This window comes from Meriones unguiculatus, chromosome 7 (genome assembly GCF_030254825.1).
Source record: "Meriones unguiculatus strain TT.TT164.6M chromosome 7, Bangor_MerUng_6.1, whole genome shotgun sequence".
NCBI classification, from domain to species: domain Eukaryota; kingdom Metazoa; phylum Chordata; class Mammalia; order Rodentia; family Muridae; genus Meriones; species Meriones unguiculatus.
In genome coordinates this window covers 36,067,730-36,090,405 of record NC_083355.1, presented here as the reverse complement: position 1 = coordinate 36,090,405, position 22,676 = coordinate 36,067,730, and the positions used below count along the sequence as shown (strand labels likewise).

At 39.7% G+C, this 22,676-nt stretch overlaps 1 protein-coding gene across 1 annotated transcript in view; it reads right to left on the bottom strand.

Annotated features, from left to right (window-relative positions):
• Positions 1 to 22,676, bottom strand: part of Aatf (apoptosis antagonizing transcription factor) — a 97,511-nt gene that overhangs the window by 15,691 nt on the left and 59,144 nt on the right. The window contains exons 9-11 of the mRNA XM_021641461.2: positions 13,821 to 13,888; positions 11,326 to 11,406; positions 3,988 to 4,059 (exon numbers count right to left, since the gene is read on the bottom strand). Of these exons, the coding sequence (XP_021497136.1) occupies positions 3,988 to 4,059; positions 11,326 to 11,406; positions 13,821 to 13,888 (221 nt within the window). The remainder of the gene's footprint in view (positions 1 to 3,987; positions 4,060 to 11,325; positions 11,407 to 13,820; positions 13,889 to 22,676) is intronic.

Below are 22,676 nucleotides of genomic sequence, written 5' to 3'. Positions count from 1 at the left end.
ATACAAAAATCTGAAACCTGTGCTTTGTTCTTTTTTCACAGTGCTCGGAACTGAACCTTCAAGGATGCTAGGCAAGGGATGTACCATTAGGATGAATCACAGCCCCTGAAATCTGAAACTTTTTGAGTACCAACATAATGTTCAAATATTTGACCGTATGGCACTTTTTTAATTTCAGATTTTCTCTTCTGGAGGCAACCAATAAAGTCTATGCAAATATTCTCCAAAATAAAAAAACTCTTGACTCTTCTGGTTCTGAACATTTTGAATAATGGAGACTCAACTTGTTTATCTTGTTAGCCCAGAAATTGAATTATAATACAAAAAGTGTTTTGTAGTCTATCTTTTCCACTGAACGTTATGTTATACAACTCTACTTCTTTCTCAAAAGTTGCTTATAATTTAATCAAAAGTTTTATTTAACAAGTTCCCTATTGATGGTTATTTGGATTATTTGTTTTCCAACATTATAAACATGTTACAATAAGAGATCCTAGAATGAACGAACGAACACACACACACACACACACACACACACACACAAACTGATATTGCTACAAAAGGATCTGCTAGTCACACATTCAAAACAGTACATGAAAGTTCACTCCTCACACCATCATTGCACGTTACCAGCCCCTTTAATGTTTCCAGCAAAAGAAAAAAGCTATCTCATTTTAATTTGTATTTCTTTAAATTTTTGCTGTATGGTTTTCTAGGCTTCATGCTGACACGTGCTCCCCATTATTTCTGGGATATGAGGAAGTTGCGAATTCTCTCTTCAACAGCAGAGCACCATCAGACTGACTTGCTCTAGTCTGTCATTTGCCTATGAACCTGGTTTCTGATGTGGTCTCAGTGGAACAGATTTCCTCTTGTGATTTCTGGTTCCTGTATCATGCTTATACGATCCCTTTCTAACTCAAAATCAGAAACAAAATAAAACAAAAATTTAAATCTCTGTTCTCTCTCACACATAGTAAGAATGAATATCTATAAGTTATATTCATATATATATATATATAACTTAGATATAGCTGAATAACTTATCTGTAAGTTAGCTGTTCACTTGATGAAAGGGCAGTGTAAGGAGACAGTAGCATTCAAAACCCTGAACGTTGCCCGTTGTGGCACAAAAATGAGACGCAGAGCAGAATGCTACTGGATGAATGCCACAGTAGAATGGCATTCAGTACCTAACGATAGGCTGGCTCCAGAACTTCCACCCCTCCCCCTAAGACACTAGAATCCACCACTGCAATGACAACTGTCTCCCTACCCCGTGGGGAACACACCAGTCCCAACATCGGCAGAGGCTACAGTCCTGTAATAAAACAATACAGCATTTGCTTACACTTCTGTCAACCACTAGATTAGCAGCTCTACTCACTCTCAAAGTCTGGTTGAGCTAGGTATAACCATAAACTGTAATGTTGGGAGCTACCACCATGAGAGCATGTCCCCCTCTCTCACCACTTACTTCTATCCCTTTTTAGTGGTTCTGGGACCATACCCACATCCTCGGGCAGCCTAGGCAAGTGATGTACAGCTGAGCTACATCTCCAAACCCATATACAATTTTTCTTTCCTTAAACATTTTCTTATGTGAGTGCACAAATGTGTATCTGTGAACACAAAACTTGTGTCTGTGAGAGCAAGTGCACATATGTTACAGCACCAAGTGAGAGGACAGCCTTGGGGTCAGTCCTCATCTTCCACATGGTTTTATTAAATTTTTATACTTATGAATTATAGGTGTATAGGAGTATGTTTATGAGGAGGTCAGAGGGCGACTTTGGGAACTCTGTTCTCTCCTTTTAACATGTGGGTTCCACAGATTAAACTTGGATCATCACTCGTAGGAGCAAGAAGCTTTACTCACTAAACCATCTTGCTAGCCCTGTCCACCTTGTATTAGACAAGCTCTCTCTCTACTGGTCCCCAAATACCCCTGAATTCTTGATCCTTTCACCACCTCCTCTCAAGCGCTGGGATGATAGGCATACACAACACTCAGCTTTTACTTTGGAACTTTTAAATGACGAGATCTAAAAACCAATAAAAAGGCAACCACACTTAGCAGCCACTTATAAAGTACTTGAGAAAAATGTAGACACAAAACAGATACAAGTGTATGTAAGATTATCCACAAGCTGCTCTGTATTCAAACAAACCTAAGGAAAACCAGCCAACTGTGTTTGCCTACACCCACAGATCCACTGTTTTCAGGCAAGAGGCTAAGTGATCTGATTACGTTTGGTAGTTGAAGGCTACATGCAAACTGAAGGACACCTGGCAAAGGCACACCAACCAACAGTTAACCAGCGACTTCACTTGGCAAATGATTACACTCAAAAGACTACCACGGCATTATTTGTGATAAAATTCTGTTTCTACTAGTCAGTGAATAGCTAAATGATAAAAGGTATTATGATCATTTAAATTTTAAGAACCATTTTAATGACATAAAAATGCTTACAGTATAAAAAATACCTATAGCAGAACATAATTTGATTCTATGAAAAAGAAAAGCAAGAACAAGTTGAAACAAACTCCTGAACAAAGAGACTGAACAGAAACCTGAGATGTGAAAAGTAGCTACTCTCTATGTATATTATGTGTGTCCACATGCTCCCTGTTCTACATGGTGAGTCCCTGCATATAACAGACAGAAATAAGAAAACATTCTTGTACGCCCAGATCTAAATACCACTGCAAGGAAGGGCTTTCTGTCCAAGAAGGAGCAATTTCAGAGCAAGCATAAGGAACTGTAGAAGGTAAGCTTTGAAAGACCTGGTGGAGGCCAGTCTGGTTTAAACAAAGTTCCAGGCCAACCAGAGATATCCAGTGAGACCGACCCTATCTAAAAGCAAACCACCAAACAAAGATAAAGTATCGCGTGCCGAAGAATAAGAAAATAAAGAATATCAGGGTCACACCGAAAGGATACAAGCCAGCTTGAAGGAACTTCCATCAAAATAAATGATTCATTAAGTAAGATAGGAAAGCAGGTGTCCATGCTGCTAAAAACGAATCATTCTATGGTAAATAAATACAAGAAAGGGAAATCTCTTCATTAGAGTAGAATGAAAATTAATAGAGAAGGAATAATTTCTCCTCCTCTTCTTCCTCTTCTTCCCCCTTCAATAGAAACTCCCTATACAGCCCTGGATGGTCTAAAACTTGCTATGTAGACCAGGCCTGAACTCATATAGAGATCCACTTGTCACTGCCTTCCAAATGCTAGGCGTAAAGATGTATGCAGAAGAAATTATTCTTTTTTTTCCCCCTCTTTTTTAGTTTTTGAGATATGGTTTCTCTATGTAACCCTGGCTGTTTTGAAACTCACTTTGTAGACCAGGCTGGCCTCAAACTCAAAGAGATCTGCCTGTCTTTGTCTCGTGAGTGCTGAGATTAAAAGTGTACAACACCAAGCCCAATGGATTATTCTTTTAAGAAAAATTAGCTGTCTGTGATGGCAAATACCTCTAAACCTCTCCCATGGGAGAATAAGGCAGGACTATTATCCTGAGTTTCAAGCCAGTCTAGAATTTCAGTCTAGCTTCAGTTGAGAGTCTCAAAAAGAAAAAATAAATAAATAAATAAAATGAAGCAAGGCATTACGGCACATTCCTTTAATTCCAGCACTTGGGAGGCAGAAGCATACAGATCTCTGTGAGTTCTAGGCTAGCCTGGGCTACATAGTGAGACTCTGCTCTAAAATAAATAAATAGCACACATAGCACACTGACTCTGCCAATGACCCAGCCAGGTAACCTAACGCTGAGAAAAACAACCAGAGGTAGTGTTGAGATTTATGGAAACTATGGTTGGACTTTATAGTGATCATGGGAGTGACACAAGTGACATAGACCTTGCTGTGATGCCAGCAAGTGACAAAAAACAGGAAGGCAACAGGCCCGATAGTGAACTGGTCAATATCAGGTTCTCACGAAGCCACTTGAGACATACAAGTAATGTACTGCTCACCTGGCATCATCATTCATTGTAGTGTGGTCAATAGGTGCCATGAAACTCAGGAGCTTGCTAAGGACATGAAACCTAAAAAAGAAAACAGACGGTAATGTTAGTAACCATTAACTCAGCAGAGGAAACCTATTCAACCAGCTAAACCCCATGACTGATCCCAGGGTAGGGATCATTCCCAGGAGGGGAAATTTACTGGCACTTTCAATTCTATTCTATCTTCTCCTCTTAAAGTAACAGGAAACAATCTGGTAACAGAATAGTAAGAATAGCTGAGATGGTGGTAGTGCACGCCTTTAATCCCAGAACTCAGGAGGCAAAGGCAGGTGGATGTCAGAGTTCAAGGCCAGCCTGGTCAATGAGAGAATTTCAAGACAAACAGACCTACACAGGCTCAGGGGGAGAAAAAAAAAAAAAAAAAAGATAGTTCATTCACTTAGATGCCACCTAAATAGGCGGGTGGAAAGGAATAGATATATTTGTATCTTTGAGCATGCATAACCCCTTTAAAAATACCATTCCAGACAAAAGTCAGTGAGGACCCAACTACACTAGTTTCCTCCTCTTAGTTTTTATTGCCATTAATATCACCTACTGGCAAGGGGCAGGCAGCACTAACACCGTCATTCACTGAAACAGGTTCCTGAAGCCAGGAAAGGCTCTGCTTTTAGCTGAAGGAACACAGGTAAGTTCTGAATAATTTTGAAGCCAATCTTTAGTTTGAGATGCCATGAAATTTACATTACCTCACCTATACTTCCTGCCAAAAGATAAAGATATTTTTGCATACAGTCATTTGAAATTTATAGGAAAAATGGACTAAACAAATATACCACTTGATACAAACCAAATTACAAAGCGTTCCACAACACACCTTTTTCTATTCTTTCTATTAGAAAAGGCTTAGATGACTTTATACACAACCAAGCATACAACAGGTATGTAAAATTTCTACTTGAGCAAAACATTTACAAACAAAAATCCAATACATATTCTCATGCATGTAATTATTTCAGTTTTAGGAATAATTTCACACATATTAAATAATTACCTATTGAACCACTCATATCTAAACTTCCCAAGTTTCATTCTTTTCTCAAAAAATGAATTTTACAAAAATAATAGTATGAAATTACCAAGAGTAACAGAAAAATACACACCCATGTACACAAAAACAGTTAAAAATGAGACTGCAATACAGTTATCCCCTACATACAGAATTTTGGTTAGAGATGGCTATATAGTCAAAGGCATCCACTATACAGCCTGGCTGTTTTACAGGCTATAACACCTAGTTTTGTGTAAAGGTGTAAACAGATTACCTAACAGGGCTTCCTCTTGGTGAGCAACACATGACTGCATTTAATACCCTGCATTATCTTCACGTTTCAGAGCGTTCTTTTGTCTACATAATTTACTTAGTGTCATATCAAAAGACACTTATATAGCCTCTGTTCTTTATAAACAGATTATACAATGGATACATTAAAGATTTTTGTTTGTGACAGAGCTTACATTATGGCTCAGGCTGGTCTCAAACCTCTTGTCCTGGCCTCCAGGGTGCTGGGATTGTAGGTGTGAGCCACCAACCCCACTCAAAAAGAGTTTTACTTTTCTTTCTGTGTTTTTGGTGATGATGGGATTGAGCCCAGGGCCATGTGCATGCTTAAAAATAACTTGAAATCATACGGATATATTGTTTCTCCTAAAACTTTCTCTCTCTCTTCTTTTTCTTTTGACAGGGTCTCATTATGTAGCCCTAACTAGCCTGGAACTCACTTATGTAGACTAGGTTGGCCTCAAACTCACAGAGGCCTGGCTGTCTTCAAATTTAGTATTTGTGGGCTTTATCTGCAAAATGTATTGCTATCTATGAAGCTAGGGAGATGGATAAAAAGTAAAGTGCTTTATGTGCAAAACACAGGACCCGAGTTGGAATCCCCCAAATCCATTTAAAAGCCAGGCATAGCGAAGTATTTATAACCATAATGCTCGGGGCAGTGAGGTAACAAGAGGATCCTGGCAGCTTAATGACCAGCTAACCTAGCCAAAAAGACAAGTTCCAGTTTGTAGAGAATAAAGGAAAATAACTGATGTCAACTGCTAGCCTCCACACAGGTGCGCCCATGTGTGCACGTGCAAACACACACAAACACACGCTTATTTTTTCTTTAAACTTGGAATAAATTATTTGCTGTGGTATTTGCCCATTGGTGAGTTTCTACTTCTCTGGTTTCCTCTACATTTATTTAGTAACTGGACTTTGGACAGCATATTAACTGGTATCCTAATAGAGGGCTATAGGGGGAGGGGCGGAGAAACAAAGGAAGGAGGAAGGGACAAAGAGAGAAACAGAAAGAGACTGAGCAGAGGTATTTGTCGTATGGACAGTCCCTTGGCTGTCGCTTCTCGTCTTATACAGTAGCCAAAGATCCTTGGATAGAGACAGTGATGACAAGGGAGAGGGCCTCTCTGACTCCTGACATGACACCTCCGGCTCATGGCAAACACTCCCATGCCCACTGTGGTGCCTCTGACTCTCCTCAGCATTCTTTATGAGCTCCTCTCTCTGTGTCACTCTCATATACACTGATATTTATTTCTTGGTGTTCTATTCTCATTATAGATTCATCATATTACATAGTTTTGGGGAAATGGCAATTACTTCTAAACTACCTACTAATAAATATTTACATTCTTGTCAATTAAAAATGTCTCTCAAAAAATAAGACCTCTTAAGGTTGTATCAAATTCAGCATATTCTGAAATAGCATCCACCCTCTACCTTAATAATGTCAAAAACCAAAACAACCAGATTTTCTCCTCATAGCACACACTTCCCTGCTCTCTTAGAATGTTGGAGGTATTCCAGCCTCCTCAATCTTCACATGTAGTCACTATGATGTGCCCAGTTCTCACCTGAATTCATGTTTCATCTACTATCTCTTTTATCTATCCCTTGCTCTCATAAGATTCTAGTCCATTTTCTAGTTTCCCCTAGACATGTCTTTCTACAACACAAGTGTAATGACAGTGCTCTTCTACCTGGAATCTTTAAAAGCTTCACTGTGGTCCACAGAATAAAGCCCAAGTTGCTGGTGTAGCTGTGATCTAGCTTTCGCCTACACATCAAGCCTCACTGCCTGCCATTCCTCTGTGTTCACTGTAAGCCTGAAATTCCCAAGATGGGGCCCTCCCACTGTCTTAGGCAGGCAAACATTTGTACATAAATTACACTTTGGCACTCAACTGGTCTAACTAGCTTCTTGAAGTTCAGTGTGGATGTGGCCCCTTATAGTCTTCCTGTGTAGCTGCATGCCTCAATGCTGGGCCACGATTGGCAAGTATCATGCTCAGTAAGACCAGTCTACTTTTCCAGACTTGCTGTATGGACTAAAGTCCCTGGAGCAGGAGGGACACTCATAACATCTCGTTTTTAATGTTTACTTGTTTTGCTTTAAGAACATCTCTTGGATAGCTGTTGTCAGAATAAGATTTTTAACGTCTCTGATATTTGGGCAGGTGGGGATTTCAACAATTACCAAGTTACATAATTGCATTGACAACATGCCTTTAACAATTTAATGAAATTAATTTCATAAGTTAGGGTAATAAAAACAACTTCTATTAAAACAAAATCCTGACCTGAGAAATGGACTGCCAAGGAAGCATAAAGACCAGAGTAGCTAATCACCACTCATGAATAGCTAACTACCTATAATCCTGGTGTTAAAAATGCAAACTCCCATATCAAACTGGCTATTCAGACCAGCTTGATCACCAACTTTGGGTTCAAGTGAGAAACTGAACTCAATATAAAAGGTAGAAAGCAACTGAGAAAGACCCCGAATGTCAACCTCTGGCCTCCACACGCATGTGCATACACCCCCCCCGTTCGTGCATGCACACATGTACACCCACACCTACATAATGCCCTATTATCTTCTTTCAACCTGATAGATACAAATTCTGATCAGTGTATTTTATCGGTATATTTTGAGAAACAATAGCCTCATGTTTTAAGTCAGTTATCATAACAGAAGAGTACTTACTTTTCAATACCAACTTTGACTTTCCATTTTGGTCTAAGGACTCAAAGAAGAGCATTCTTAGCAGGCACTCTACCAGTGACTGATGCTTCTAGTCCCAGATTTCTAGTCCCAGATCTCTGCTTTGCTGACAGTCACAGCTAATTCTCATTCCTTGATAAACATTGTAGTATTATCATTTTATCCAGGATGTTTTCTTACTGACTAGTCATCTATAGGCCACTACAGTTAGTAGTGAGGTTGGAACTATTTGCAAGGCTAAAGTAACATCACTTTTGACCACAAAGGGTACATACAGCTCTTGGCTCTAATAATTTAAAAATTCACAGTATCCAGAAGGACCAAATATATCTGGGCACAGGGTCTTTTCTGAGACTGACATTCAACCAAAGACCATGTATGGATATAACCTAGAACCTCCACTCAGATGTAGCCTGTGGTAGCTCAGTAACCAATTGGTTTCCCAAAGTGAGGGGAACAGGGACTATTTCTAACAGGAACTCAATGACTGGCTCTTTGGTCTCCCCACCCCCGAAGGGAGGAGCAGTCCTGTTAGGCCACAGAGGAGAGCTTTGCAGCCAGTCCTGAAGATACCTGATAAAACAGGATCAGATGAATGGGGAGGAGGTCCCCCCTATCAGTGGACTTGGAAAGGGGCACGGTGGAGATGAGGGAGGGAGGGAGGGACTGGGAGGGAATGAGGGATCGGGACATGGCTGGGATACAGAGTTAATAAAATTTAACTGATAAAAAAAAAAAAAAAAAAAACCAAAAAAAAATAAATAAATAAAAATTCACAGTAATAAAACACTGTAGAAGTTTTCCGTTCTTCTCTCCTTTTTCTCTTTTTAGGAAGCAGCATCTCTCAATGTGTAGCTGGCCATAAGCTTTTGATCCTCTGGCTTTAGCCTTGTAAGTGTGAGCTTACAGGTTATACCGTCACAGCTGGCCTCTCTCAATTCTTTAGAAGAATATACATTTACTTCCAAGAGAAATATTATTAGATAAACATAAGAGAATACTTACTGTGTATCATATATCTACACATTACTTAATACCCATAACAAATCAATGGATTATCTCTTTCAACACATGAAAACAGTGAGGACTAGAGAATAAAAAAAAAAACCAAAATATTAGCCAGGCGGCAGTGGTGCGTGCCTTTAATCCCAGCACTTGGAAGGCAGGGGCAGGCAGATCTCTGTGAGTTCAAGGACAGCCTGGTTTACAGCGAGAGCTCCAGGACAGCTAAGACTACACAAAGAAAAAGAAACCCTGTCTTGAAAAACAAACAAACAAACAAACAAACAAACAAACAAAAATCATCATCATACTAGCACTTATTTACTTACTTACTTTTATTTATTTATTTATTTATTTATTTATTTATTTATACAACATTCTGCCTGTGCACCAGATCTTACTATAGATGGTTATGAGCCACCATGTGGTTGCTGGGAATTGAACTCAGGATCTTTGGAAGAACAGTGAGTATTCTTAACCTCTGAGCCATCTCTCCAGCCCCATAATAGTACTTTTAAAAAATAAAAATAAAAAATATTACAACCAGATAGAGACAAGATTTGAACCCATGTCTCCCAGCTGCTCCTCCTGTAGAAACCCCAGCAAGCTATACAGTCTTATGTACAGGCCTAACCTAAGCCTACCAGTAAAGAATGAAGTTGCGATTTATAACAAACTGCTAGTAATGTCCTTTAAATAAAGCCCTGTGTAGAAAAAGGGACACACACGCACAGAAAAGGGAATGGAAGTGAACAAGGAAACAGACACTAAGGTGGCAGACTGCCCCAGCCTTGGAAGAATGACAGCAACAGTACTATCACCAATGGCAATACTGTCACAGTGCTTACCACGGACCAAGCACTGTTCTGAGAGCCCCATACATCTTCTTCATTTACTCTCAATACAAACTGGTTCTGAGTGGTTATCACCCCATTTTACAAATGAAGAAGCCAGCAAGAGTTTAAGGTTTCCCTAAAATATGCCCTAGTCATTATCAAAGCTGGAATCCAAACTCAGTGTGGCTTGAGTCATCCTCTTAATCACAACAATAACAATGCCCAGAGAAGCATAAGAGCTGTTATGTTTCAACACAGGAGAGAAGTGGAAACATGGAAACATTTTACGTTAAAATGTAAGAAAAGCGGGAGCCTGTGCAAAGCTAAACCAACATATCCTGGTATAAATCCCATGACTATAACACCTGGTTTTGTGAAGTTTTCTCTCTCCCTGTCTCAACAGGGTTTTGCTAGTAACCAAGGCTAGCTTTGAACTTATAATACTCCTGACTGTACCTCCTGAGTGCTGAGGTCATGGGCATGCACCATTTAAAGACATTTAAAGGTGGCATTGATTTGTATTTGTCTAAAGGAATACAATAAAGAAGAGGCTCTTTAAAGATGTAGGATTTACTATCTGCCTAAAACTATATGCATATATATTTTTCAGAAAGAGTTACATATAGATAATACAACAAGGTAAAGACATTTTGGACTGAATTATCAGCAGATTCAGGTGTTGTCAGTTGACATTGCTCCTACTCTGGCCCCAGGATATAAATCTAAAAGTCTAGCTATGTCAGCTGTTACTCTCTTGCTCTGTCTTTTGCTGTATCTTTCTTTTATAAAAATATTTATTATTATTATTTATTTATGTATACATGTGTATATCTATATATGAGGTCAGAGGGGCATCAGACCTCGTGGAGCTAGAGTTACAGGCAGTTGTGAGCTGCCTGGTATGTGTGTTGGAACTCAAACGCATGTCCTATGCAAAATTAGTATGTATCTTCCTAAAACTCATTATTAGCTCAGAGTGGAGAGTTTTCATAGCATCAAAAATGCTTCTATTTTTCCATAAAAATTATATTTCTCATCTAAGTATATTGTTAATATTTTAAAAATCCTCCACTTTTGTCTTTTTAAAGCTAAAATCGTCATCTTGACTTTGTTTTCTAATTATTTCTTTCAAGAAAACACTAATAGTATTTTATACATCCATTGATGACAACAGAATAAAAATTCAATAAACTGTACTTTCCCTTTTAGAGTAAGAAAACAGGGTTATAAAAACATTTGCTCCCCATTTTGCTACTTTTATATCAAAATAATAACTCTCAAGAGGCTCAGACAGGGGGATATTTAGTTCAAGGTCAGCCTGTTTCAAAAACCAAAATCAAAACTAGAATCATCAGGAGAAATAAAGACAGGACAATCACCATGAAGGAAAAACAACATGGAACCTCTTGTTCATTTGTTTTCCACAAACTTACCGAAGTTTCCTTCCTTTGCTGGCTTTTCTATCTACTTTCTTGCGGATCTTGCTTCGTAGTTTCTGGATTGCAAGCCATTGCCTAAAAATTCACAAGCCATGTTATGCATCATCAGCCACAGAAACAGTTACGGATATTGACAAATTGGAATTTTTCTCACTAACAACCCTCTAGGAAGAAATCTCCAACCTACATCAAATTCCTCAAGATAGTCTTGGGCCAAAGTGACTAATCAATTGGAGTGGATTTGTGCAATGGTAAAAAAACACCTGGGAAATTCTACAGCAAACCTAGTTAACAATGTTCCTCGGTATTTAGAGTTGCCGTGACAAACATTCAATCTGCCAGTCTGCAGGAAAGCCCACTGAGTGTAAGCCATTTGGGTTTTCTCTAATGTTTAGGCTTGTACACGTGGTCTCTTGCTACTGAAAGTGCTGGTTGGTCTGAAAGCATCAGTTCATTCTCATTTATATCCTCATCACCCTTTTCTCTTTTGTTTTTGGAGACTGAATCTCTCTATGTAGCCCTGGCTGTCTTTGAACTTGCCTCTACCTTCCAAGTGCTGAGGTTAAAGACGTGTACCGCTACGCCTGGCTCATTTCTCTAACTCTTATTTTTCCTTTTCTAACACAGTGCTTTTGCTTCTTCATCATTAAAAATTTTATACTTATTTATTTATCTTGGTGTGTATGCCCTCATTTGTGCATGACCATACATATTACAAGCACATGTACAAAGGTTGGAGGACAATTTATGGGAGTCTCTTTCCAGTATATAGATTTTTGGGAACCAAACTTGGGTCATCTGCAAGAGTAGCAACTCAGATCATCAGATTTGGCAGCAAGTGCTTTACCTGCTGAGTCATTTCACCAGCTCTCCTTTGTAACTGCTTTTTTAAAGGTTTATTTTATGTGTATTAATGTTTTGCTTGCATGTATGCATGTGGACCACGTGTGTGCCCTGTGCCCCACAGAGGTCAGAAGAGGGTATCAGATTCCCCAGGAACGTCAATTATAGATAGATGCAAGCTGTCATGTGGGTGTTGGGAACTAAATCCTGGTCGTATGCAAAATCTTCAAGTGCTCTTAACTGTTAAACCATCTCATCAGCCTATCCCTTCTAATTTTTAATAATTATCTACTAGGTTTATAGTTGTTTAATTTGTAAATTAATTTGTTTAATTTGTTTGTATTCTCTCTGTAATATTTCTGTATGTGTTAATAAAATATAAAGACTCTTCTTCCCCTCCCTCAATATACTCCCTTTTATTTTACTTTTTAAGATAGCTCTCATTATGTAGCTTTGGCTGTCCTGGAATTCCCTGTGTAGATCAGCCTCTAACTCACAGAGATCCCCCTGTCTCTTCCTCCCAGGTACTAGGATTAAAGGTGTGTGCCACCACCTGGCCTCAATATAATTTTAATACTATTATCACACTTTAGCAAAAGATCCAAGAAACCTTACACAATAAATCATATTTATTTTAGATTATTTATCAGCCTTCAAACTCCCTAGATTGTCTCTTTTTCATAGTTGGTTTATGTGGATCAGGGCTCACACGGGATTCATATATCTGTGGTCATCCTAAGAGTCCCTTAGGAACTTCATTTTTCATATAAGGGATTTGAAAACAAGCTAGAAGAATCTCCACAAATTGCTCCTGAGAACAAATGCAAAAGGGAAACTGCAGTCGCAGCCAGTCATCTTACCTGACTTAACCAAGGAAAACTCAACATGAGGTGGGGGAAAATCCAGGAAAATCCAATTACTGTAATCTTAATATAATCTTAATTACTATAATCTATTTTATTGTAAAGTCAGATAAATGTACAATATAATCACCACTTAAATACAATTTGCTCTGTCACATTAGCTATATGGTGAACACAGGAAATATCAACAGTACCCTACCCTAAAATTCAACTCAAAATTACTTTATCAATGCTAATTTTTCATTGCCTACTCAAAATGCTGCTCTGCCCATAATCTCATTCTGACATTTACAGCTTTGGGTTCTTTTTTATGCTTTTTCAAATTGTGGCTCACGGTTATTTAAATGCACACCACTCATTAGGTAGCACTCTAAATGCCCTTCATACAAAGCATACAAAAAAGAGCCTTCCTTCATTCGTTTGCATTCTCCACTGACAGCTGGGCAATACTGCTGTGTTCCATTTCCAGTTGAGCTGAAGCTTCCCTGAAGGGCAGAGGTCTGCACCGGGGCAGACTAACGAGCTCAGCTGAGCAGCTGAGCAAGGAACCTGTTGTGCACGGCGTCCACTCTGAGAGTTGAGAGAAGAGGTTTGGGCAGAGGCCTTTACACACAGTCAGCAGACTGCTATGGATATACTCACAACCCACGCTAAGGGTAAAGAGCGTAAGAAAGACTGGTGAGTATAGGACCAATCACTGCCTTGGAGGAAAAATTAAGGGGACTCAATGGGAGAAACTACTACAGATCAGCTTGAATGAACAGAAAACCACAACTAAGTTACCTTCCCATGGCCACCTGATCATTTGGATCCAAGGAGCTGGTCTTCCGCTCTATGAGTTCTCGAAGAAGCTAAGGAAAAAGGAAAGCAACAGAGTTATTACTATCTCCCAGCAGCAACTGGCTTAAAAGGGCACAGAAGGAATTCTGAATGGCATAGTGACGACTCTTAAACTACATTCAATAAGGAAGAATTTCCATTAACCCATTTATAGTTATATAGTTTCACAGGTAGCTACCACATGAGCTGAGAACAGATATCAATTTGGATGACCATGGTACTTCAGTTGGTTTTAAATGCATTAGAGTGGGCAACATTCTTTTCACTGTTTTATGACCAGTTTTGCTGTCCCATCAACCACAGATAATCTTTAAAAGGTCAGATAGGAAGAACTACAGATACAAAATGCATCAGCTTCCAACCAATGAGATAATGGTACAAAGTTAACTTCAGAACCATAACCTTAGCAATCAGATCTTCCCTGAATGAAAGTCTTGACTATCAATAACAAAGAGTATAAACTTCATCTTCTAGCCTCCTACAACTGTATTCTGCCATGCTGTAATACCAACTGACTGAACCAGACTTGATACAAACACACATACAGCCACCAAAGTCCCGAGGAACCATAGAAAGTCATTTGTGTTCCAAGTAAAATAGAGTGTGTCTCTCCAACCTCTCGGGTTAACTCCACGAGGCTTCTAATGTTAGAACCCTCCTAACTCTGGCACTCCACCACATCCAATAAAAATCTCAATCTATACCTTTCACACACTTATGAATTTGCATAGTCCTCAATGTAAAGGTGTCGCCACATTTAAACATTAAAGGAGAACTTTAAGTTGCAATAAAAAAAAAATTAGGTGTAATCTCTCCTATAAATAATTGCTACATGCAGAGAAATGACAACAGAAATTAAGTTTCCAGACATCTGAGAGAAATCTAAAATAAACTAGATCCTGATTAACTCTCCATCAATAATACAGGTTTGGCTTTAAAATTTGCTTCTTCATAAAACCAAGCAATTATTTTGTAGTTTAGGCATGGCAGTAATATAGATATTTCACCATATTAAACAGCTAAAGCCTATGGGAGTAGAAAAGAAGAAATAAATTCCCATGAAAGTAGTTTACTTTCTAATTTTCATTTGTGTATGTAAGTAGGCACTGAAGAACTAAAATTTATAAAAATATCCACGTCCGTAAGATGCAGCTTTACTACACAAAGGAAAGGATATCTCAATCGCAATTAAAAAATCCTACTGTGAAGTTTTCTCATTTGCTTATTTTGGGCATTATTACCACGGCAATTACGTTTAAAAATGCAGGGACCAGAGGCCACTGGTTTATTATCACTAGAAAACAGCAAGCTGTTTCTCTATCCCGTTTATCTGATTGATTCTCAACATCTTTCTGGCAGCCAATCTATCAGTTTATCTCTCCTACTTCATCACAGTCACTTCTGGCAGCTAAATACAAGATCCAAATCCAGTGCTACACAGACACACGACATGGTAAACCTGTGTAACGCAGTTGCTGAGTAAACAGCTGCCCTAGGGGCTCAGTGCAAATGGGCTCTGCTTCCTAGTCAATGTTCTATGAGAAGAAAGGTTGGTGAATGGGCGAAGGGATAGGTTAATAATATATACATATACACATTTTCTTTAATGAAAAGAATGAAATGACTGCATTTTACTGTTTCTACTTTGTTCCAGCCACACAAGAGATTACAACCACAATTCCTGATTTTCTTAATTGTTCCTGGTCCCTTGAGCCTGGACAATTATGGCTACCGAGGAGCAAGTGCTTATGGAAGGCTGCTCCAGCACAACAGGGATGGCCTCATCTGGAAAAAATGCACCACAAGCCCCGACAACGGCTGGAATCAGAGCCACACAACTGCATAGGATCTATTACAGGGCAGCTGCCAACACCTAAACACCAAGTTGGTGTTGCGTCTGCTGTCAAGCATCCTGTGTACTACACACATCCTAGTCTGCATCCTCATGATTTAAGAGCTTTTCTTAGTCACTCACGATGGAAAAGATGCCACCGATCCATCTGCCTGCCTCTAGTTTATTGGTCCAAATTTTCAGAATAAATACAGAAAATGTCACCAGCACATTACCCACTGACAGTTATTTAGTAAGGTAATAGAGCACATCCTAAGAGTAAGAAGCCATCTCTTTCTGTGGTCTAGATCTGCATGTTCCCGATGTCAACCCATGTGGGACCTCTTCCTGTACTTACTGTTTATCTGTGTATCTTCACAGAGAAATGTCTACTCAGATTCTTTACCTATTTTAAAGCTGACCTGGGTTTGGTGGTTAAGAGCACTTACAGAGGACTAAGGTTTGGTCCCTAGCATGGACTAGTGGCTCTCAACCATGTGTAAATCTAGTCTCAAAGGGATCCAGGCAAAATACTCACACACACACACACACACACACACACACACACACACACACACACACACACGCGCGCGCCATCTAGAAATACTGTAAAATAAACGAAGCTGGGCTGTATTTTGTTAGCAAGGTGTAAGAGTTCTTCCTATACTCTGTGTACCAGCCCCTCATAAGGGAAGACCCCTCCACTTCCTTGATGTTATCATTTGCAACTGGTAAGTAATTTGATATGTTTCCCCCGCTACTTGTACTTTTAATGTTGTATACAGGAAACCATTGTGTAGCCCAAGGTCATGGAGATTTACTCCTATAAGTTATTCTAAGAGTTTTCCAGTTTGTACAATGCATTTTGAGTTAGCTTTGCACATGGGGTAAAGTGGAAGGTAGAGGCCCAACCTTATTCTTTAAATGTGGACATCCTATAGATCCATTTGTTGAAAAGACTATTCTTTTCTACATTTAACTATCTTAGCACTCTGTCAAAAGGCCACGCCAATTGTAAAGAACCTAGTTTTATGGCCACATACTCCTTGGCTTTCTAAATTTGTGATCTAGAGTTACTAACTTTCACTTCTTAACCACCTTTCTGTAACTCAGCTGGCCTACCTACTGGCAGGGTTCCTATCACCTTCCTCCTTAGTACATACAGATGATTCAATTTCTGTGTGTGTTCAGACCCTCCCACAATGAGGGAGGTACGAAAGCAGGTCCTGGAATCCCAGCACTAGGTGGGAACAGAAGAATGATGAGTTCAGCTTATCCTCCCTTATAAAACAAGTATAAGGCAATCCTGGGCTACACAGATTCTGTCTTTAAAGGGAGGAAGGTACATTCATCCTTCTTTCTGCTCACTCTCCCACAAGAATTTTCCCCCTCCTTTGTCTTCTACTTTACACCCCCCCCCCTTTTTTTTTTTAGCTTCCTAGTCTTTCAAATTAACCCGAAAGCCAGTGTGGAGATAGTGCACACCTCTAATTCCAGCACTTGAGACACAGAGACAGGTGGATGCCTGGGTTTGGGGCCAGCCTGGTCTACATAGCAAGGTGCCAGGACAGCTAAGGTTACAAAGTGAGACCCTGTCTCAAAGAAGATAGGTGGAAAAAATAAACTGTAAAAGAAGTCACATGATTTTTTTGATTATTTGGGAATTTCACATGATGCACCCACTTCCTATTCCTCACAGGTCCATCCTTCTACCCTTTGCCCTTCCCAGCAAAAGAAAAAAAACACACACCAAGTCCAATTTGTGTTGCCCACAGAATGCAATTTGTGTTGTCACAGAACCCTTTAATGTCTCTCCTAAGTCTGCATCATTGATACCACTGCAAAAGAAGCTTCCTTGCCCTTAACAGCCAGCAGAACATAGGCCACAGACACCACCATGGCCTCCAGTGGCAGCACAGATGATGCAGGTCTTCTGTGGAGACCCAATCCAGAAAATGAACTGTTCTCCATCATCTGGTCCGTTGCTCAGAGCTGGGCAGCATGTTGGAGGCAGAGCTTGTGTGAGCTCTAGGCTGCTGTATAGCACACAGGCCCTACTCTGCAAAGACATGTTCTGCCTCTCTCCACTGCTCTATTCCACCAGCTTTCCCACCTCTCCATCACACATTTATTCACGGAAGTGACAGTGCAAACGGCAGTGTGTCACACAGTGTACGTGTGTGTCCCACCCCAAACAGTTTTTCAAGCAAATATTTATTGTAACAAGTCATTAGTCTAGTTCAACGTTTCTGGTTTCTGAAGCACCATATTGGACTACCACTGAGACTCATCTTGGATTTCCTCTGGTTGTCCAGAGTCAGTGTGATCTTGCAGCTGGGAATGATGTCTGGGAACAGGATCAAGAGCTCTAGGCTGCCGCTCGCCTCTCTGCCCTCAGTGCCAGCCGTCAGTGCCGGCTCACTTGTAGGAGCGTGGTGCTTGTGGCCTGTGGGCAGCGCTGTGGCGCCACGCTCTCCTCCCCGCAGCAGGGTGGCCAGCATGTGTTGCAGCAGTGGCAGCTACAGAATGTTTCCTTGATCCACTACCTCTGTGATCCCATATCCATCACTGCCATGTCTCTCTCTTCTGCCATCTTCCTTTCCAGTTTCATAAGACCACTTTTTAAAAGCATCTTCCCATAAGACCTGCCTTTTGTCAGTTGTTTCAGAAATACTGTGGGCTCTGCAGACTTCTCCTCTACCACATCTCCCCTTAGAGCTTCTCAAATCCTGTCACCTGAGGCTCATAAAACATAGATTTACATATACTGTAATCTCAAATTGTTGGGAATAAATTGCTGTATGCACCTGCGGCATAAGTTCAACATGAAATGATTCACTTCTCATAGGGTTTATGTTTCTCTCACTTCTTTCCACAAGGTCCACTTATTCATTCCTCAACTAACTCTACAGCCTAATATTTCTTCCTCCACTATCCTACTAAAACAAATGCTGCCTCCTCCTTCCTAGAGCCTTCTTTAGTTTCCCCAAACCATTAGTACCACCTCTTACTCTTCTGTAATCTAAATAGGCCTTCATCAGTAAACATTTCTGTTGCTTACATCATCTTTACTTAGCAGCTTCTTGAGGACAGGAGATATAGTTATTCGAATTCTTACATCTATCCCTGCAAGGGTGCCACCCATTACAATTATTATTCAATACAGTTTTGAGTCAAGTAGTTAATAGTATCTTTGAAACAAGTACAAAAAGTATTCAGCTTTTATAATAAAAAAGTACAATATTATGAGAAAATTAATAGAGTAGAATGGAAGGAAATCAAAATGAATGGATAAATTCTAAGAAACATCTTAATTTTGAAGCTACAAATGTCTTGCCTTTGGTTACTAGGGCTGAGAATGTATAGCTAGAGGCAGTGGGCAAGTCTACCGAAGTAACTCCCTGTCTAGGTCTTTAAGGACTCAGTTACCTTTTTCCTGCTTCCAGCACGCTGCTAAAACAAATGCTACTCCTTCTTCCTAGAGCTGTGTTGCACCTGGACTGCAATTTGGAAGGATGACAAGGTTAGATACCAAATGTAGTGGCAATGTTTTCAAAGGCCATAATATTTGACTAAGCTTGGCTACTTGGTAAAATTTCTTTGGACATAATATACAGTATCTCAATGTCTAATTATTTACTAGAAGTATAAGAATATCAGTATCAGCATCAGGTTTTGATGCAGGAGTACAGTATTTTGAATGCTAGTTAACGTCTTCTTGCCAGCTTTTTTGTCCTTTCTTCTTACCACAAGTGAAAACAACTTAACAAGAAATAAGTATGGCATTAAGCCACTTTTTTGAATCTTTGCAAATATTAACAACAGAGCACGGGTACTGTTGGTTAAATTTTGCAACAGTCCCCACCGAAATATTCTGGCCTTTTGATCCCCAGACATATGATTTGGTATGTATTTTTTCTTTTTTCCTATCTGTCCTAAACATGAGAAGGGGGTCCCACAGGACAGAGCTCAACTGCTGACTATTTCTGGGCACTTTACAAATATTTATCTTCATAGTATCATGTACTCTATCATTTGTGTTGAAAGAATAGAAGTTACACCAAGCTAGAGGACTTACAGTTAAGAAAGCAGAAGAAGAGAACTAATCTGTGTTCTGTAATTACATTTTATAAGAACTAAAAGCCTAGCAGAAACAAACTCTCTTTTCACATCCCCCCCCCAGCATTCAGATGCCAATAATTCTTCAGCTCCACTAGGATCAATACTTTATTGACTCCGTCACCTTTTCAGCATCCCTCACTCTCATCTCCTCCAGTGCTCACCTCCTTTATCAGGTATATAATGGTTCCTTAGGACAATGACTCCTGGTATGCATCCTACTCTCCTACAAGCTGTGCCTTTGTTACAGATCCACAACCTCTTACTAGGGATAGAATCTTGGAATTCAGAAGTTTTAGAATTTTAGCAACAGAGAGAACAGAGAGAAGAAAAGAGAACAAAGTGCATTATACCATAAATGTTTCAGCAGTCTGGGCAGGCCCCCAAAGTCAAACACATGTGCATTCCTAGGTCTGAGTGACCTCAGTCCATTCAATCTTTCCTAATTCCGCCCATTTACTTGAATTTTTCATGATTTCATTTTTCTTTATAGCTGAATAGTATTCCACAGTATACATGTGTACCACATTTTCACTATCCATTCATCAGTTTAAGGACATTTATGTTGTCTCTGTTTCCTGGCTATTATGAAGAGAGCAGCAATGAACATGGCTGAGTAATTATCCGTGGAGTAATATGTCAAGGAGTGTGGTATAGCTGGGTCATATGGTAGATTAATTTTTAAATTTTGGGGGATTCTCCACACTGATTTACAAAGTGGGTGGACCAATTTGCTATTCTACCACTGGTGAATGAGAGAGTGAGATAAAAGTAAAACTACGGATTTAAAACCATTCCAATAAGGAGCTGCACCATAACAAGCTTACCGTATAAACAAACTCAGTAACAGAATTAAAGAAGGGATCCTGCATCTGTAGTTCCTTGCCAAAATACCAACCACATTAAATCTCAGTGTCTGAACTCAATCAGCGTCACATGGCTACAAGACTCTGCATCCTGGGCTCATTAACCCAACTCCCTGATCCCTAACACTAGGGTCTTCTGCTACTGAGTGTGTTTTCCTAGTCCCTTGTACCCTTAGACATAAGACAGAACACTCAGTTGAGAACTTACGTGTATGCTGAGTGTTTTTTTATCATGAAAAGAAGTTAACTATTATTTATGTATCTACCAAAAATTGTTTTTTTTAACTTAGTTTATGAACAGAATGTCCTAATTAATTTATTTAATTTTCATATTAAATTGGGCTTGGATAGATGGGCTAAATACCACTTGGTCATAGTGTATAACCTTTGTAATTTTGATGCAGAGAGTTTCCAGGCTTTTGTTTGACAGCACAAAGAATCAAATCTAAGGCCTTGCACATGGTAAGCAGGCTCTCTATCACTGGACCACACTCATTCCTAAGTTTGCTGGCTTTTATATCAATATGCATAAGAAGTACTAGTCTGTTTTCTTTCTTTGTAAGGTTCTGTTTACTAATGGTATTAAGATGACACTGGACTTCTTCCCTCTAAGGATTAATAACTCTTCTTCTTTTTTTTTTTAATTTATTTATTATGTATACAATGTTCTGCCTGCCTGCCTGCAGACCTGCAAATCAGAAGTGGGCACCAGATCTCATTACAGATGGTTGTGAGACACCATGTGGTTGCTGGGAATTGAACTCAGGACCTCTGGAAGAACAGCCAGTGCTCTTAACCTCTGAGCCATCTCTCCAGCCCTAATGACTCTTCTTTAATCTCACTTGCATCAGTGCCAGCTCTCATTCATTCATTCATTCATTTAGCATGTGTGAGTGCTCTATCTGCATGTACACCTGCATGCCAGAAGAGGGCATCAGATCCCAGTATATATATGGTTGTGAGCCACCATGATGTTGCCGGGAATTGAACTCAGGAAGAACAGTCAGTGCTCTTACCTCTGAGCCATCTCTCCAGCCTCAGTGTTAGCTCTTTTAATTTGAAAACAAAATAATTATGTTTTATTTATTGTGTGTGGGTTTGTACATGTGTGGGGGAGTGGAGATGCATGGATGCCATGGTACATAGTATGTTCAAGTCAGAGAACAACATGTATGAACTGGTTCTCTCCTTCCACCATGTGGGTTCCAGAGATCGAATCCAGGTTTTCACAGTTAACAACAAACACCTTTACTTCTGAGATTTCTTACTGGCTATAAATTTGTGCACATGTACATTCGTGCACACACATGCCATGGCACACATGTGAGGTTAGAGGACAATTTTGTGGAGTTGATTCTCTACTTCTACCTTCATGTGGTATTCTAGTTTCATTCTGCTGCTGTGATTAACACTGATCAAAATCAAGATAGAGAAGAAAGGGTTTGGGGTCCTACACTTCCATTTACAGTTCATCAGTGAGGGAAGTCAGGGCAGGAACTCAAGGCAGGAACTGGATGCAGGAACTATTAGGGAACACTGCATGCTGGCTCACTCTCCAGCCCAGAGTATGCTGCCACCCAAATCAGGCTGAGCCTTCCTGCATCAGTTACTCATCACGACAAGCTGCAGCTACATGGTGAGCTGGAGACCAGCCAGAGCCACATTGCAAAAATCAGAACAAAGATCTTGTTTCAAAAATCAAAACAAGTATCTAGCGATTGCTTAGTAGTGAGAAGTAGCTAGTTTCTTGCAGAGGACAGGAGTTTCCATTTTGTGTGGCTCACTAATTGTAATTCCAGCTCCAGGGATTTAACACCGTTTAGATCTAACACTGGCTTTCGTGGGCAACTGCACTCCTGTACAGACCCAAATCCAAATACACACAAATAATTAAAAATAAAAATAAATATTTTAAGACACACATACCAAACCAAACCAAACCAAAACCGAACTAAATGAATGTAAACACAGGTCCATAGGAAG